The 16,982-nt window shown below is 40.0% G+C and overlaps 1 protein-coding gene across 1 annotated transcript in view; it reads right to left on the bottom strand.

Moving 5' to 3' along the window:
• Positions 1–404: 404 nt before the first annotated feature.
• Positions 405–16,982, bottom strand: part of BCAP29 (B cell receptor associated protein 29) — a 65,214-nt gene continuing 48,636 nt past the window's right edge. The window contains exon 8 of the mRNA XM_045793465.2: positions 405–16,863. Coding sequence (XP_045649421.1) covers positions 16,828–16,863 — 36 coding nt within the window. The 3' untranslated portion in view covers positions 405–16,827. The remainder of the gene's footprint in view (positions 16,864–16,982) is intronic.

Raw genomic sequence — 16,982 nt, 5'->3', positions numbered from 1 at the left:
AGCCTGATGTGGGGCTTGATCCCAGAACGCCAGGATCACGTCCTGAGTTGAAGGCAGATGCTTAATGACTGCGCAACCCAGGCGCCCCTAATTAATTGAATTTAAATAAAATAAGAGACATTGAACTCTGTGGAGAACTATTTTCTGAATAAAGTTTTGTTGGTAGCTATGTTTTTAAATGACATGTATAAAGGAAAAAAATTTAGTATTTATAATTTATTCATTGTTTCTAATTATTCCATGTGTGATTAATAACTTCACTTTTTGGGTACTGGTGGTGCCTTACACTCGGTAAATTCTCCTCAGTAGTTAAGGTAATCCGTGTAAGATCTGAGCAGACGTTGATCCAGACAATGACTCTAACTGCTTTTGGGAGAAAACAACAGCATATTATCTGAGACGTATTTCTTTTTTTTTTTTTTTTGGCTGGCTGACAGCTATTTTGCTTTATTAAAAAAATGGTTTTTAAAATTATGTATACCTCCTCTATTGAACTATAAATTAGTAACAACACAATTAATCCTAGAACCTAAGAATTCTTCATTTAAAAGCAAATCTTAAATATTGAGAGAGAAAGCCTAGCATGCATAAAGGGAGAGATTGGGGGGATGAGGAGAGAAGGAAGAAGTTGAGGGAGGTTGAAAAGAAAGAATCAAAGGATTGGGACCAGGAAGAGAGACCAGGATGGAAGTTCATGGCATTACTTCCACTAAATGCGTCTTATTACCCAGTGTGGTACAACTTGAAAGCTGACTTGAAAGCTTGACTGCTTTTGAGCTTTAAGGATTACCTTGAGGGGGATATTGTTATCCCATTTTATAGATGAGAAAGTACACACAGAAAGGTTAAATAATTTGCCCAAGGTCACACAGTTTGACTTAACTAGAATATGACCCCAAGCAGTTTGACTCCAAAGCCTACCTTCTTAACTTCCACCTTCATCACCTCTCCAGAGCTTTGGCAATGTCGGTTTTCCTCACCACAATATCATAGAATTTCTAGTCCTATCTTCTTCCCCCATCCCAGGGTACATTCGTGGTCCCTATGCTAGGTTTCAGCTTTTAACTCCTCTCTTTTGATATAATATTTAAAGTATGATATATACGGACAATAGGATACTATGGGATACTAACAAAGTTGATTGATAAATATGGACATGGAAGGGAACCTGAAATGTATCCTAGATGAAAAAAAGGCAAGGTGCAAAAACTGTGTATAGCATGCTCCTAGTTGTATAAAGGAAAGGACTATACATTTGTATATGCTATTAGTTAGAGGCCTAGCAAGAAAGAGGTAAGACTGTGAGAGACAGTTAATGAGGGGACTGTTTTTAAAGGTGTGGGCAGGTCAAGGAAAACCAACAAGGCAATGGTGAAGTACCTCAGGGCTAGCTGAGGGGAGCTGTCAGCTGTCTCCTGAGAAGACAGCTGTCAGCAATTCTAGCCTGAGGGAAGAGGGGGTGGGAGCTGTTACCACAATCCAGAGTAGCTGGACAGGGATGCCCGGAAGGAACTGTGGCCCTTCATAGAGGAACAGAAGCACTGCTAACTCCAGGCCCAACAAGGAAGAAGCTGGGGGAATAAATGTACAGACTGCTCCCCTTCCTTACCTCTCATCTTTTGCTGGTTGGATCTTCCCCACCCCCTCCATTTCTCCATTGCCCAAATTCTACTGGAAGAAGCCAGACAGCTAAGGAGCCAGACAGCTTGTTCATTACTCATAAGATCAGTCTTCAGGGCACAGAGCAGAGTGGAGAAAGGTGGAGAAAGAATAGGGAGGGGTGAATTGACAATATCTCTGCATATAAACAGAGTATTTCTAGAAAGATCCATCAGAAACAAGGTTCTGATGGAAACGAGATTTTTTAAAAAATATGTTTTATTTTTAGAATAGTTTTTGACTCATAGAAAAATTGAGGGGATAGTATGGAGTTCCCATGTACCCTATAGCCAGTTCTTCCTATTACCAACTTGTTTGTCTAGTATATTTGCCACAATGAAAAAACCAAAATTGATACATTATTATTAACCAAAGTCAACAGTTTGTTCAGATTTCCTTGGTTTTTACCAAATGTTAGTTTTCTGTTCCACATTACATTTAGTCTTCTTGTTTCCTTAGGCTCCTCTTGGTTGTGACAGTTTCTCAGATTTCCTTTGTTTTTGATGACCTTGACTGGCTAAGCATTTGGTAAGATACTTCTGAGCTGGAATTTATCCAATTTTTCTCATACTTAGACCGGTGTTATGCTTTTTAAAGGGGGGAGGAAAACCATGCAGGCCAAGAGCCATTTTTATCATATCGTATCAAGGATATACAGTTTCAGTATGACTTATCATTGTTGAGAGAGTATTGAACTTGATCACCTGGATAAAGTACTGTTTGTTAGGTTTCGCCACTGTAAAGTGACTCTCTCCTACCCTACCCCCTTTTCTATAACCATACTCTTTGAAAAGAAGTCATTATATGCAGCCCACACTTAAGGAGTAGAGAGTTAACCTCCATCTCCTTGAGGGTGGAGTATCTACATAGATTATTCAGAATTCTTCTGTAAGGGGCGCCTGGGTGGCACAGCGGTTGAGCGTCTGCCTTCTGCTCAGGGCGTGATCCCGGTGTTATGGGATCGAGCCCCATATCGGGCTCTTCTGCTATGAGCCTGCTTCTTTCTCTCCCACTCCCCCTGCTTGTGTTCCCTCTCTCACTGCCTGTCTCTATCTCTGTCCAATAAATAAAATCTTTAAAAAAAAAAAAAAGAATTCTTCTGTAACAGAGATTTGTGTCACCCCCTCCATTTATTCAATTACTTATTCATGTCAGTATGGAATCATGACTCTTTTATCCTTTGTATTAGAATCTAATACTACTTTATTTTGTTCATCAAATTATTCCAGGTTTGGCCTTGAAAATTCTTTCTTTTGGCTCCTATGCCCCTTCGACACATCCCCATCAATGGTATGGTGGTTTTGGTTTTGGTTTTTGGAGCACTTCCTTACTTTCTGGCATTGCAAGATGCTCCAGGTTTATTTTATTTTATTTATTTTATTTTATATTTTATTTCACTTCATTTTATTTTATTTTATTTTATTTTATTTTTTAAAGTAATCTCTACACCCAACAGGGGACTTGAACTTACAACCCCAAGATCAAGAGTCACATACTCTATTGACTGAGCCAGCCAGGAGCCCCTCCAGGCTTATCTTGTATATTTCCTGTATCAGTCCTTGAATCTGCCATTTCTCTAAGGAAGCCCACCCGGTTTCTTTTATTGGGAAACAGTATTAGGAACCATGATGTGGGCAGTAGGTGTGCTCATTGCTGCTGGGATGGCATTGCTGATAGAGCAAAGAAATACATGTGTGTATTATGAAATAATATTAGGTAACATTTTACATATATGAAATACATATATAAACATATCTATAGTACTTTTATATGTAACCATCTGTATCTCTATTAAGCTTAACATAAGTTCATATTAATGAAGAGACTTATTTTTGTTGTATTCTATTTTGTACTGAGGTTTTTAAAAATTATATCCATATGGTAGTTTGTCAATCATATAAAAAGAACTAATATGATGTTTGAAATGCCCTCGTGATAAGATAAATTATATATACATATATCTATCTTAATAGTTGTGGATTACTAGATGAAAAGTTCTATTAAAAATTTTGTGAATCAAACTTTTAAAAATATATTAGGGGAAAAATATATTAGGGCAACTGGGTGATTGAAAGAACTCACGTGAATTATTCTGTCATAAAGAATGCTCTCCCTATTAATTTGTATGCTGCATGAGTACCTCGATATGATCAAAATGGAATTATCTTCTTTCAACCCCATTTTTTAATCTGCTACACTTCCTGAATTTCCCGTCTTTGTGAATGGCATCCCATCCATTTAGTTGCCTAAGGCAGAAACTTAGGACACTTCCTGATTCAGTCTTCTCTGATGCCTCTGATGTCATTCTACTGTCAAGTCTACTTTTTAAATAACTCTCCAGTTCCTCCGGTTCTCTCCATCTCCACTGCTACTGCCTGGGTTTAGGCCAGGATTACCCCGAAGGCAATAGCCCCCTAATAGTTCTCCCTGCTTCTCTTCTTGTTCTACTCAGAAGATATTCTTCTAACCAGCCAATAACAGTTTTAGAAATGCATATCTGGTCAGCTTTGTTCTTAGCTTAAAATTTCTCAAAATGGCTGTGCATAACCCTCTTTTATGCACCCATGGTACTGAGTGAGCTCTCTCTGCCTTGGAGGTTTGCTTCTTCCTCTCTTTGGGACTCTTTCCCCTTTTCACCATCCGTAGCTTCTGTCTTGCTTTGGTTGCCCCTTTCTCATGGAGTCTTCCCCAATAGCCAAAGTCCAGGGTCGATGTTCTTCCTACATAGGTCTTTTCTCTCTCTTTTTTTTTTTAAGTAGGCTCTATGCCCAACGTGGGGCCTGAACTCATGACCCTGAGATCACGAGTCGCTTGTTCTACCGACTGAGCCAGCCAGGCGCCCCTTAGCACTCTTAATATGCATGCGCTTACCACACTGAAGGGTGCTTGTCTGAATCCACTACGAGGCTACAACCTCCTCGAAGGCAAAGACTTTATCAGGAATGCCTCGGAGTCAGACTGTCTGAAGTTTCAGTCGTCCAGACTGAAAAAGGCTCTGTCATTTTCCACCTGTGGGCAGTTACTGAGCTTTCCCTTTGGTTCAATTTCCTCACCTTCAAAATAAGATTATATGAGACTAGTACCTAACTCATAATGTTGATGTGAGAATTAAACGCAGTGCCTGGCACATAGTAAGCCCTTGATAAACGTTAGCGACTGTAATTGAGTTTTGGAGTCTGGGGAGTAGTTTGAGTTAGCTCTTGGTATAATTTGAGCTTCATTTCAAAAAAAGGTACGTGAGTGTATGTATATATGTTATTTGATGTTGCCAGGAATAGCTAATTTTATCTGTCAAAAATTTCTTCCTAGCACGCTCTTTTGAGTCACGGATTTTGGCTTTTAAGTAAGCTAAAGGTTGTTAATTGGGAGAACGGCCAGAAAAACTTATCCACGGCTTTTGAATCACATGTTGAACAAATCTGGCATCACAAGCATCAAGCTGCCTTCTGTTTCTAATCATTTTTCTTTCTAATTTAGTTTCTCCCACCAAAAGGGATTATAATTGATTTTCATCGCAGCGTCCATGGAAGATGTCACAAGATGTAAAGGCAATTATTCTCAAGGAGATGGAACCCATATTTGCTGAGCGTCACCATTGGCCCTGTCCCAAATGCTAAACAGTAGCAATACTCCCCTGGATTGAGACAATGTGCCACTGATCTGAGGGGACTGGCACTAGTCTTGGCTAAGAGACTTTTCTTCTTTCTTCTTATCTACTCCTCTGACATTCTTAAAAAAAGAAAGAAAGAAAGAAAGAAAAGAAAAAAGAAAAAGAAAAAAAGGCAAATGGCAACATCTTATTTATGAAAGCCTCTCCAAGAGCATACAGGTCAGTAGTCTGGCCCCTGAAGGTTTGAAGCCAATCCAGGTCCTATCTCCAAATAGACTTCCCTCAGGGAAAATCACTCTCCTTCCTAAACTCCACTTACCCTCCTTTCATCTCTTTACCTCCCAGTATCTTCCCTCCTTCGCCTTCTCTAACCTGCAGAGAACAACCTCCCCCCTCTTTAGTTTGCATATTCTGCTCTTTCACCCATTCATACCATTCCTAAATTTAGGCATTTGTTCTTGCTTTGACACTCCTCTAAAAAGAGGGCAATCTGGAAATCACTTTTGTCAACACGAAAGCTAATATATTGTAAAATAATAAACATTTACAAAAAAGAGGAAAATTGCTCCTACAGCAAAGAACAAAAGTCAGGGACAATGTCGTTCGTTCTTCCTCTATGTCTACCCCAAATCAACACATCAACCCCTCACTAGGATACCTCACCAGCATCTCCCTTGGTTAACACTCTTTGGAGATCTTACTATACTTTTACTCCTCGCACACATTTGACATCATCTTGTGACTGCGCCCATTCCTTCTGTGTTTGTGTGTTTGATCCCCAGTAGAAATAAGTTTCTTAAGGGCTGAAGCTTATCTCTGTGATTCTGAGCACGGTTTCCTAATCAATCTCACAAATAGAAGGAAGTAATAACCATTCTTCACATTGTTGTGATAACTAAGGACAGTGACAGAATTTTCTAGACCACAGTAAGGCGCTCCATGGTTCGTTTCTTTGTCTTTCTTCTTTGGTTTTGTGGTCTCCTCCAAGGGGAGAGGATGTGCAGCACTGGCTGGGAGTGTGGATTCTGGGTTGGAGTCCCTGCTCAGCCATTCCCTAAGGAATTCAGGAAACATACTTCATCTCTCTCTTCATGTCTCATTTTCCTTGCCTGCAAACTGGGGATAACAATGGTATTTAATTCATAGGGTTCCTGCAGTAATTAAATAATGTGGAGTAGGTAAGGCAATTAGAACCTAGCACACGGTGAGGACTCAACAAATGTTGGCCGTTTTTATTGGCAAAATGCTCAGTGTAGAGTAGGTGCCTAAAAAACTTAGAATGAATTGGAAAAAAAATTCATAGCATGGTCCTTTTAATAAACAGATCAGCTGGGGTAACCTTGGTCGCTACCCAATGGCTGTCTTCTATTTAGTTTGCCAGTTTATCTTACACCTGGGCCTTGCAAACCATTTACTGGACCAGTTCAAATTGCATTCAGGTCATAAAAATCAGAAATTGTTTAGAAGACAAAAGCCAGAAGGAATTAGTAAGTGGAATTATAATCAAATAGGAAAGGTGTTTAACATGGGTGAATGAGAGATTCCCACTGGTATACATGTTATTTAAAATCTTAATTAGAGTTCTGGAAAAGGCAAAGTCATATGCTAATGTAATGTTAATATAATTACATTGGGGACAAATGGAAATGCTAATACCGGCTGAGGACCGATATAAAGAAATCTAAATAAGGCTTTTTTCTTCTAAAGAGCTTGTAATGTATTATACACAATCTCATTAATCTGAATCTAAGTATTTCCAGAAAGGTAGAATAGGATTCTTCACTCAGTAATATTGCTTTCTTTTAAAAAAGTTTTTAAAATTTTAAGTTTTTATCAGTGTTACAGTGGGAATAAACAACTAGTTTTACAGGGTGAATAAGATAGCAATCCTCAGCTCCTTTTGCCAGGTTTTCTTTCCCAGAGGTGACGACTTTTCAAATCCTGTAGCTGATGCTTTGATATGTATGTCTACATCTCTAAATCATATTCGTGCATTTCTGGTTTTTTTTTTTTTTTCAGTTTTCTCACCAGGTGAGATGAGGATTTAGCTCTCTTTCCTTTGTTCCCACTACGGCCAACCCCCTGCATATAGCATTTCTCCGCCTATCCATAATTTTGGCTAGATTCGTAGTGACTATTCACATTATTGTAATTCTATTTTCTATTTCACAAAGGAGCTATGTGGTAAGCTGCTATTACTTTTTACTTCCCGGATTTTTTTTTTTTCTTTCTTTCTGGCGATCCCTTTATTTCAGTTATCTTGGTTTTCTGTTTGTTTATCTTGTGTTATTTGCTTAGTTTTCTATGACTAACACATATCATTAATGTAACCTCAAACCCTCTTCCAGTGTAATTGGGAGTTTCCCTTCAATATGTTCATTATGCTCCACATGTTCATTCACATCAAAATTTGATTAAACTTTGTCTTGAAAAAGCCTTTCCCAGGGTTATCTGAACAGCTTCACAGCTAGAAATCTGCCTTTCCCATCATCCTGTGTGTTCCCTCTGTCTCCTGTGCTCATCTCCTCCTGTTTCCCATTTTCCTCTTTCTTGGTTTACTCATCCTTTAGGTGGAGCACATCCTCTATCCACTAGCTTCCGATGAAGGTTGTGTGGGAGGTAAACTTTTTGAGAACTTGCAAGCCTGAAAATGCCTTTATTCTTCACTCATACATGATTGAGTATAGGATTCTGGGTTGGAAATAATTTTCCCTCAGAATTTTCAAAGCATTATTCCATTGTCTTCTCTCTTCCAGAATTCCTTTGGAGAAATCTGAACTCATTTGGACCCCTTCACCTTTAATTTGTTAAATAACAAAAATTAAACAGAGTAAATTTTAAAGATCTAATTGGCTTTATTAATCAATTCCTGAATTGGGCAGCATCCCAATTAGCAAGTAGAGGGGCACTCCAAGGGGCTATAGGAAGGGAAAGGTTTTTAAAGGTAGAGAGGGAGCAGATAAAAGGAAATTATTAGCAAAGGATCTGATGTTTTAGGCAAGGTCGCCCTCCTAAGGGGAGCAGAAGGGGTCTATCAGTAAACTGCCTAGTGTGGACCAGGAAATTCCCAGGTAGACTGGTTAAAGGTTACATTTCTGGGCAGTCGAAAGTGCAGTTAGGCTAGCTACTGTCTTAAAGTTTATAGATTTGGGACCTTAACCTAAGCGACATAATTTTGGGCCTATGGTTTTCTTTTGAACAGAGTTCTCACTGGAAACTTGTAGAATCTTCTCTTTGAACTCGGTTCAGTGGTGTCGTCTATTTTCAGGCACCATACTAGGGATTTGGTGGGCCCTTTTTCTATTTTTTCCCAAGGCTCTTTTTTCCTTCTTAAAGAAATGTGTTATAGCTTCCAATTCTGATTTCATAGGTGTAGTGAAATAAGAACCCATGTCTTCTCTGAAGATATTAAGGGTTTAGTTTTTTGGTTTTTTTTTTTAAAGATTTTATTTATTTGAGAGAGAGAGGGAGAACACAGAGGGAGAAGCAGACTCCCCGCTGAGCAGGGAGCCTGATGCAGGACTGGATCCCAGCATCCTGGAATCATGACCTGAGCCAAAAGCAGACGCTTAACCGACTGAGCCACCCAGGGGCCCAGCTGTTATTTATTTTTTCAATGTACTTTTCTTCTTCCTGCATGCTTTCTATTTTCACCACATTTTTTGTTTGTTTGTTTTTTGGTCTCTTTGTTTTTGTATTAGAGGCTTTTCTCAGATTCTCCTCATGCTTGAGTGCCTGCTCTTACTTCAAAGTCGGGGCCTCCAGAGCTGCCTGGGAGCTCTAAGTGGGTGTGATATCCTATCGGGTGAGCAGGCTGTGGTTTGGTGGGGAACCCCTGATGTCATCACCCTTGTCGGCATTATTAGGTCTCTATCTTGCGTCGAATAGATTCCCATCTAGAGAAAGTCCTGGTCTTCTGCTTGGAAGTAAGAGACAGGCTGCTATCATTCCGGGTTGAGAAAGTTCTGCAATATAGTATGCTGACGTCATTGACTTAACTCCTCTGTTTTCTGTTTATTAGACAGATGTTCTGCTTTCCACTCTTTAAAGATGAAAACGGTTGTGTGCTGGGGTGAGGGAGGCTCATCACCCAGGAGTCTGCAGGGAGAAGGGCATCGAGGGATCTGCCCTCCTTTGTGAGAAGGAGCTGGCCGATTCCCAAGCGCTCGTTATTTGGTGGCTTCAATGGACTCTGTTCTCAGCTTTCCCCTCTGAGGAAACAGAATTCATTCTTCCTGAGTTCTGGTAAAGTCAGCACCACTTGTCCATCGGTGCTACAGCCTTTCCAAAGTTTCTTGTCATGCTCACTTTATCCCTGAAGGTTTATGCCTTAAAAAACCCCCTCTACTATAGCTCCAGTGCAGTGTAGGAGAGAGTAAAAGCATGTGTTCAGTTAGCTTTTTGCAACTCTGCTTTCTTTAGGTGAAAATCCTCCATCTGGTATTTTCTAGTGTTTGGGGAGTCTTGTGGTTGCCTTCAACCGGAGGAAGACCAAAGGCAGCAGATTTCTGGGCAGGCTGAGCTTCCAGTACCAGCTCCTTTTCAGTTCGGAAACATAAAATCGTACTCTGGCTTCCCTCACAGATCGTCTCATGAAAAATATAAATTCTCCAAAAAGAGAACCAATAAAAAGTTACAGGAATCTGATCATAAAAAATTTTTTTCAAAATTACTTGGCACTCACGGGATACCTGAATAGCTCAGGCGGAGGAGCACGGGACTCTTGACCTTGGGATTGCGAGTTTGAGCCCCATGTTGGCCCTCGAGATTACTTAAAAAAAGTACTTGGCACTCAAATAATTTCCTCACTGCGGTTGACATGGTTGACATCGTTAATAACAGCCTCCCAAAAAGGACTATACTCTAATCCCCAGAAACTGGAACTGGGTAAGGTTATAGGGCAAAGAGGAATTAAGGTAGCAAATGGAATTAAATTAGCAAATCAATTGACTTGATGATAAAGGGATTATCCTGGATTATGTGGGTGGACACAATATAATCACGTTTCTGTTTTTGTTTTTAAGTAGGCTCCACACCCAACGTGGGGCTTGACCTCGTGACCCAGAGAGTCCAGAGATCAAGATTCGCACACTCAGGGGTAATCAGAAGGGGGAATGAAACATGAGAGACTATGGACTATGAGAAACAAACTGAGGACTTCAGAGGGGAGGGGGGTGGGGGAATGGGATAGACCGGTGATGGGTAGTAAGGAGGGCACGTATTGCATGGTGCACTGGGTGTTATACACAACTAATGAATCATCGAGCCTTACATCGGAAACCGGGGATGTACTGTATGGTGACTAACATAATATAATAAAAAATCATTTAAAAAAAAAAAAAAAGATTCGCACACTCTTCCAACTGGGCCAGCCAGGCGCCCCAATCACAAGAGTTCTTCAATGAGAAAGAAGGAAGAAGAAGGTCAATGTCAGAGTAATGTGGGATGAGAAAGACTCACTGGCCATTGCTGGCTTTGAAGGTGAAGGAAGGGGCCATGGGCAAAGGAATGTGGGCATCAGAGAAATGCAAAGCTGGAGGAAGCAAGGTAACAGATTCTCCTTTAAAGCCCCCGGAAGGAACCAGCCCTGCTCCTGCTGATTTGAGTCCCGTAACACTCATTCCAGACTTCTAACCTCCAGAATTGTCGAGAATAAATTGCTGTTGCTCTAAGTCACTAAATTTGTGGTACTGTGTTACAGCAGAACTGGTATACCTATCATAAAATAAGTGACTGTCATTTATGTCCCTTTAAATTTTGAAGTTTTCGGCAAGCTGATTACATTCTTTTTGCCTTCCCATTTCTTACCTAGAGGTAGATTCATGACTAGATTTAGAGTTAATGAAGTTTAAGCTTTGGGTCTTTTAAAGTACATAGGAATCCTCAGGATACTGAAGTTATAGAGTGTTTTAGGTAGAAAGGAGGAGCTGGTGGGCATCGGAAAGCATTCCTAAATCACCCAGAGACATTAGAAGAAGGGGATCTGGATTTCCAAGTTTCAAGCAATGTGTTGTAATTTCTGTTCTTATTCTGAATAAATTCTCATGTTCAACCTAATTTTGCTCTGGTAATTTTTTTTTTTTAAAGATTTTATTTATTTGACAGAGAGAGAGAGACAGCCAGCGAGAGAGGGAACACAAGCAGGGGGAGTGGGAGAGGAAGAAGCAGGCTCCCAGAGGAAGAGCCTGATGTGGGGCTCGATCCCAGAACGCCGGGATCACGCCCTGAGCCGAAGGCAGACGCTCAACGACTGAGCCACCCAGGCGCCCCTGCTCTGGTAATTTTATATTATTTTTCTTACAGAGAACTCCCCAAAGTGTATCTGCTCCAGGCCCCCCAAAACCCTAGATTCACCTGTGTCTTTTGTCTTTTTCTTTGTAAAGAAGAGTTAAAAGCATCTCTCTCTCTCTCTCTCTCTCTCTCTCTCTCACACACACACACACACACACACTTTAATCACTGGGAGAAGAAAAATGATACTTTTGTTTTGTTCACCATATAAAGTAATACTCACTTTTGCCATGGAAGACAGTATTTCTAGCTTCCAGGGATTAGGACATGGGTAGTTTCTGGGGGGCTGTCTTTTAGTTCTGCAGTGTTGGAAATCACTTTGGCTATAGTGAGGAAGATGTGTTTGTAGCAAATAAGGTGGAAAGCACCACACTGGAATAATAAAATGCCACTTAGTAAACTGATTAGAGAAAGAAATGCCAAAAAAAGAAAATTGAATTTTTGTAAGTGGAGTTTTCAAGAATTCTAGGAAAGATAGGCCAAAGGATAAAAAAGTTCAGAAAAAGAGCTTCATGGGATTTAGACAAATCCACTCTAGATACTAAAGTCAGTGCTTATGAGGATTGCTATATTTGCACAGTATAAAGTGGGCATTCGAATGCAAGGTGTGTCCCATGGGCCTTGTCGGTAGTGCTGGGCCTGGGCCATTCAGCTGTAGTGGGGCAGCGAGAAGGCAGTGGACAATGGAATGAGAATGCAGAACCAGACCAAACCCACAGAGGTAGAGCAAGACAACAAGAGCAGGTGCATGCAAGTGGTTGGAGTGGTGAGGTCCCAGAAGGAAGCAAGAGCGTCCCTTCAGGCTAGCAGAGACCAGCACTGGAACTGGAAGCATGGGTATTCTGAGATCCAGGCAGGCTGGTGGCATCAGAATAGTACCAGAGAGAGTAGTTTAACTCTAGGCTCTAGACTGGAGTTTAGGGTAACTCAGCTACCATTACTGGGCCCAAGACAAAGCTAGGCAAGCCACCAGGATGACTCATGCAGAATTCTAGAGTGCTTACTTAAAACTTCTTAAGTACTACTTCCTGGAGTCTCCAGGTAGACTTACAAGTAGGGAGTCTGGCAAAGTCTACGTAACTCTGATGGAAAAGGGCAAGACTGACGCTCCTGAGTTGGAATCTGTGATACAGCCCAAGGCATAGTGAAGTCATTACTGACAATAGGAAAGAACATAACTTAATATGCAGTATAACTAAATCCATGGGATACGTATTTATTTATAACAGTAGAATGCGTTAAGAACCATCAGTGTGGTGAAGAGAGTATTAAGAACAAACGAGTGTAGCTTGAAAGGCAGTTCAGTATGGTGACTCTGGAGCCAAACTCCCTGGTTCAAATGCTGGCTAGTAAATTATAATTAATTTGTGTATAGACACTAGAATAATATCTGGGGAACAGGAACAGACTCAGATCCTGGCCCTGAATCTAACTACCCACACCGCTTTGGGGAAACTGCTCAAACTTTTAAGGCATCAGGTTGCAGATTTCTAAAACTGAGGGTTGAGGTCTAAGGTTACTTAAATGTAACTTTATTATTTTTTTTCAAGATTTTGTTTATTTGAGAGAGAGCTCGAGAGCAAGAGCACATTAGCGGGGGGAGTACAGAAGAGAGAGGGAGAAGCAGACTCCCTGCTGAGCAGGGAGCGTGACATGGGGCTCCATCCCAGGACCCACTTTATAGCTTAAGCGCTTTCTGGTAATCTTTCAAATCCTCATGCTCTTCACAGGGTGCCCAGGCTTTCCCCCTGCTGCACAGCCTAAAAAACTACCAGGATCATTGTAGTATCTTAGTTTACATAATAATCCTGACCTAAATGTTATTATTTCCCTTTCGGAGATGAGGAAATGGAAGTCTAGCAAGTTTGAGTAATTTGTTCAAAATCACACAGCTAAATTTTGGTAAGGCTGGGATTCGATTTTAGTTCTGCCAATTCTAAAGCTGTGTATCTTCTACTTCTCTATTATTTTGTCACTAAACTTGATTTCTGTGCCCAGGAGGCCAGGATCACAAACACGCCGTACTTTCATGTTTACCCACTCAGCTATTTCTGAGGCAATACTCTGAGCTGTCCCTATTCAGTTCCCTCCTACTCGAGCACTCCCCTTCCTTGTTATTCAGGGCATTGTCAGCCCAGATGGTCTAACTCCGGCGCTCACTCCTGTTAAATGTCTCCTGCATGCCTGTGTTCCAGCAGTAGCTCCTGACTTTGATCTGAAATAAAATTCTTATGTATTTGCTCATTTCATCTGTGTCACAATGACCAAAATTAGATATGCATGAAGTCAGTGCTAAAATGAAAATAAACAACAAATGATGAAACAGATACTGGGAAAGTAAGAACTCGGGTCATTATTTTCCATTTTCGCTTATTTAGGTCTTTATGAGACAAGGAAGATGACTTTTATGTCTAAACACCGAACAACCTAAATCATATTAATACTACTACAATCACTATCATGTTCTAAAGGAGATTCTAAAGGAATACGAATGAAAAATAGCATTTAAGATTTAGCTTTCAGAATACAGATACATCTCAGAGAAACTGTGACCCCAGTGTATGTATATTTGAGGTATTATTTGTATAATTAGTAACTCTTATGGTGATGGGAAACATTGCTCTTTGCATATGTTGTATATTAGCTTTCTGAGTCAAGAACTCCACATTGCTCAAAATATCAATGATATTTTTCAAAGAGCTGGAACAAACAGCCCTTAAATTTGTGTGGAACCAGAGAAGGCCCCGAATCGCCAAGGAAATGCTGAAAAGGAAAAACAAAGCTGGGGGCATTATGTTGCCTGATTTCAAGCTATACTACAAAGCTGTGATCACAAAGACAGCATGGTACTGGCACAAAAACAGACACATAGACCGACGGAACAGAACAGAGACCCCAGAAATGGACCCTCGGCTCTTTGGGCAACTAATCTTTGACAAAGCAGGAAAAAACATCCAGTGGAAAAAAGACAGTCTTTTCAATAAATGGTGTTGAGAAAATTGGACAGCTACATGCAAAAGAATGAAACTTGACCACTCTCTCACACCATACACAAAGATAAACTCCAAATGGATGACAGACCTCGATGTGAGACAGGAATCCATCAAAATCCTAGAGGAGAACATAGGCTGTAACCTCTTTGACATACTTCTTTCCTGACATATCTCCAAAGGCAAGAGAAACAAAAGAAAAAATGCACTTGTGGGACTTCATCAAGATAAAAAGCTTCTGCACAGCCAAGGAAACAGTCAAAAAAACTAAGAGGCAGCCCACGGAATGGGAGAAGATATCTGCAAATGACACTACAGATAAAAGACTGGTATCCAAGAGCTATAAAGAACTTCTTAAACTCCATACACGAGAAACAAATAATCAAATCAAAAAATGGGCAGAAGATATGAACAGACACTTTTCCAATGAAGACATACAAAAGGCTAACAGACACATGAAAAAATGTTCAAAATCATTAGCCATCAGGGAAATTCAAATCAAAACTACCTTAAGATACCACCTTACTCCAGTTAGAATGGCAAAAATTGACAAGGCAAGAAACAACAAATGTTGGAGAGGATGTGGAGAAAAGGTAACCCTCCTACACTGTTGGTGGGAATGCAAGTTGGTACGGCCACTTTGGAAAACAGTGTGGAGATCCCTTAAAAAGTTAAAAATAGAGCTACCCTATGACCCAGCAATTGCACTACTGGGTATTTACCCCAAAGATACAGACATAGTGAAGAGAAGGGCCATATGCACCCTATGTTCATAGCAGCATTGTCCACAATAGCTAAATTGTGGAAGGAGTCGAGATGCCCTTCAACAGACAAATGGATTAAGAAGATGTGGTCCGGGGCGCCTGGGTTAAGCATCTGCCTTCGGCTCAGGGCGTGATCCCTGCATTATGGGGTCGAGCCCCACATCAGGCTCCTCCGCTATGAGCCTGCTTCTTCCTCTCCCACTCCCCCTGCTTGTGTTCCCTCTCTCGCTGGCTGTCTCTATCTCTGTCAAATAAATAAATAAATAAAATCTTAAAAAAAAAAAAAAGATGTGGTCCATATATACAATGGAATATTACTCAGCCATCAGAAAGAACGATTACCCAACATTTGCAGCAACATGGACGGGACTGGAGGAGACTATGCTAAGGGGAATAAGTCAAGCAGAGAAAGACAATTATCATATGGTTTTACTCATTTATGGAACATAAGAAATAGCAGGGAGATCGGTAGGAGAAGGAAGGGAAGAATGAATGGGGGGATAAACAGAAGGGGGAATGAACCATGAGAGACTATGGACTCTGGGAAACAAACTGAGGGCTTCAGAGGGGGCGGGGTAGGGGATTGGGATAGGCCGGTGATGGGTAGTAAGGAGGGCACATACTGCATGGAGCACTGGGTATTATACACAAACAATGAATCATGGAACACTACATCAAAAATTAAGGATGTACTGCATGGTGACTCACATAACATAAAAATTAAAAATAAAAAAAATTCCACATTGTTGTAAAATAATTTTAAGTTCAGTGTATGGCAGTTATGCAAACAGATGTAAACTTCATTACCAGATGAACTTTAAAAAGATGTAACACCTACTAATTATGTATTATTAACACCAATGTCAACAAAAACAGTCTAATGGATATAGAAGCACAGTAACAAAAATATAATTATCAATATAGCTGTCTTATAAGAGTAAACTATAATCATCAGACTTATAAAAAACAACAACTAAGGTCATTGCTTTTGTTTTTTGTTCTTTATGACTCTTCCCTATATATACAGTGGCTAATTCTGATCATTTTTCCTTATTTAATCTCCCTATGAACAAATTTGCTAATACTGAATACTGTTTTCAAATATACCAGCATTATCATCATCTCATTAAATAGATTATTATTACTGAAAACTCATCAAAGCTTTCAAGGCTATTAATGGTTTCATCAACTTAAAAATCTAGTTTTGGAAGTGACTGGTTATAAATTTGTCCTTTTATTGGTAAACAGCAATGTTACTCTCGACATTTCAATAGGGTGCTTATCGTGCTTACATTTCACATGAGAGCTGGAATACAGACTTTACAACATATCTGAAACATCATCAAATATTGTGACAATGCTGTTATGATAACAGCCTATATGTGGCTTTAAAAAAATTATTGGCTGGTTGTAAATAGTACCTTCTTCCGAACTGAATTTTAAATGTTCTAGAGGCTAACATGATAACAAATTGATCATCTTCACATGGCATCGCACAATCTTCTTTCAAAGTTCACAGGCCCTTCTTATTGTCTTTCCCTGAACGATTCTGCAGGGGGAAGAAAAAAACAACTTACGTAAGTAGTTACAGCAAAGTATGAAAAACAGATTTGTAGATATGGCAAGGAATTTTTAAAAAATTCTCTTTTCTGTGTATGGTTATTAATT

The sequence above is a fragment of the Ursus americanus genome, chromosome 3 (genome assembly GCF_024610735.1).
Source record: "Ursus americanus isolate L20-20 chromosome 3, mUrsAme1.1.p, whole genome shotgun sequence".
Taxonomy (NCBI): Eukaryota; Metazoa; Chordata; class Mammalia; order Carnivora; family Ursidae; genus Ursus; species Ursus americanus.
Note: the sequence above shows the minus strand (reverse complement) of the source record. Positions and strands in the feature narration are given on the sequence as shown.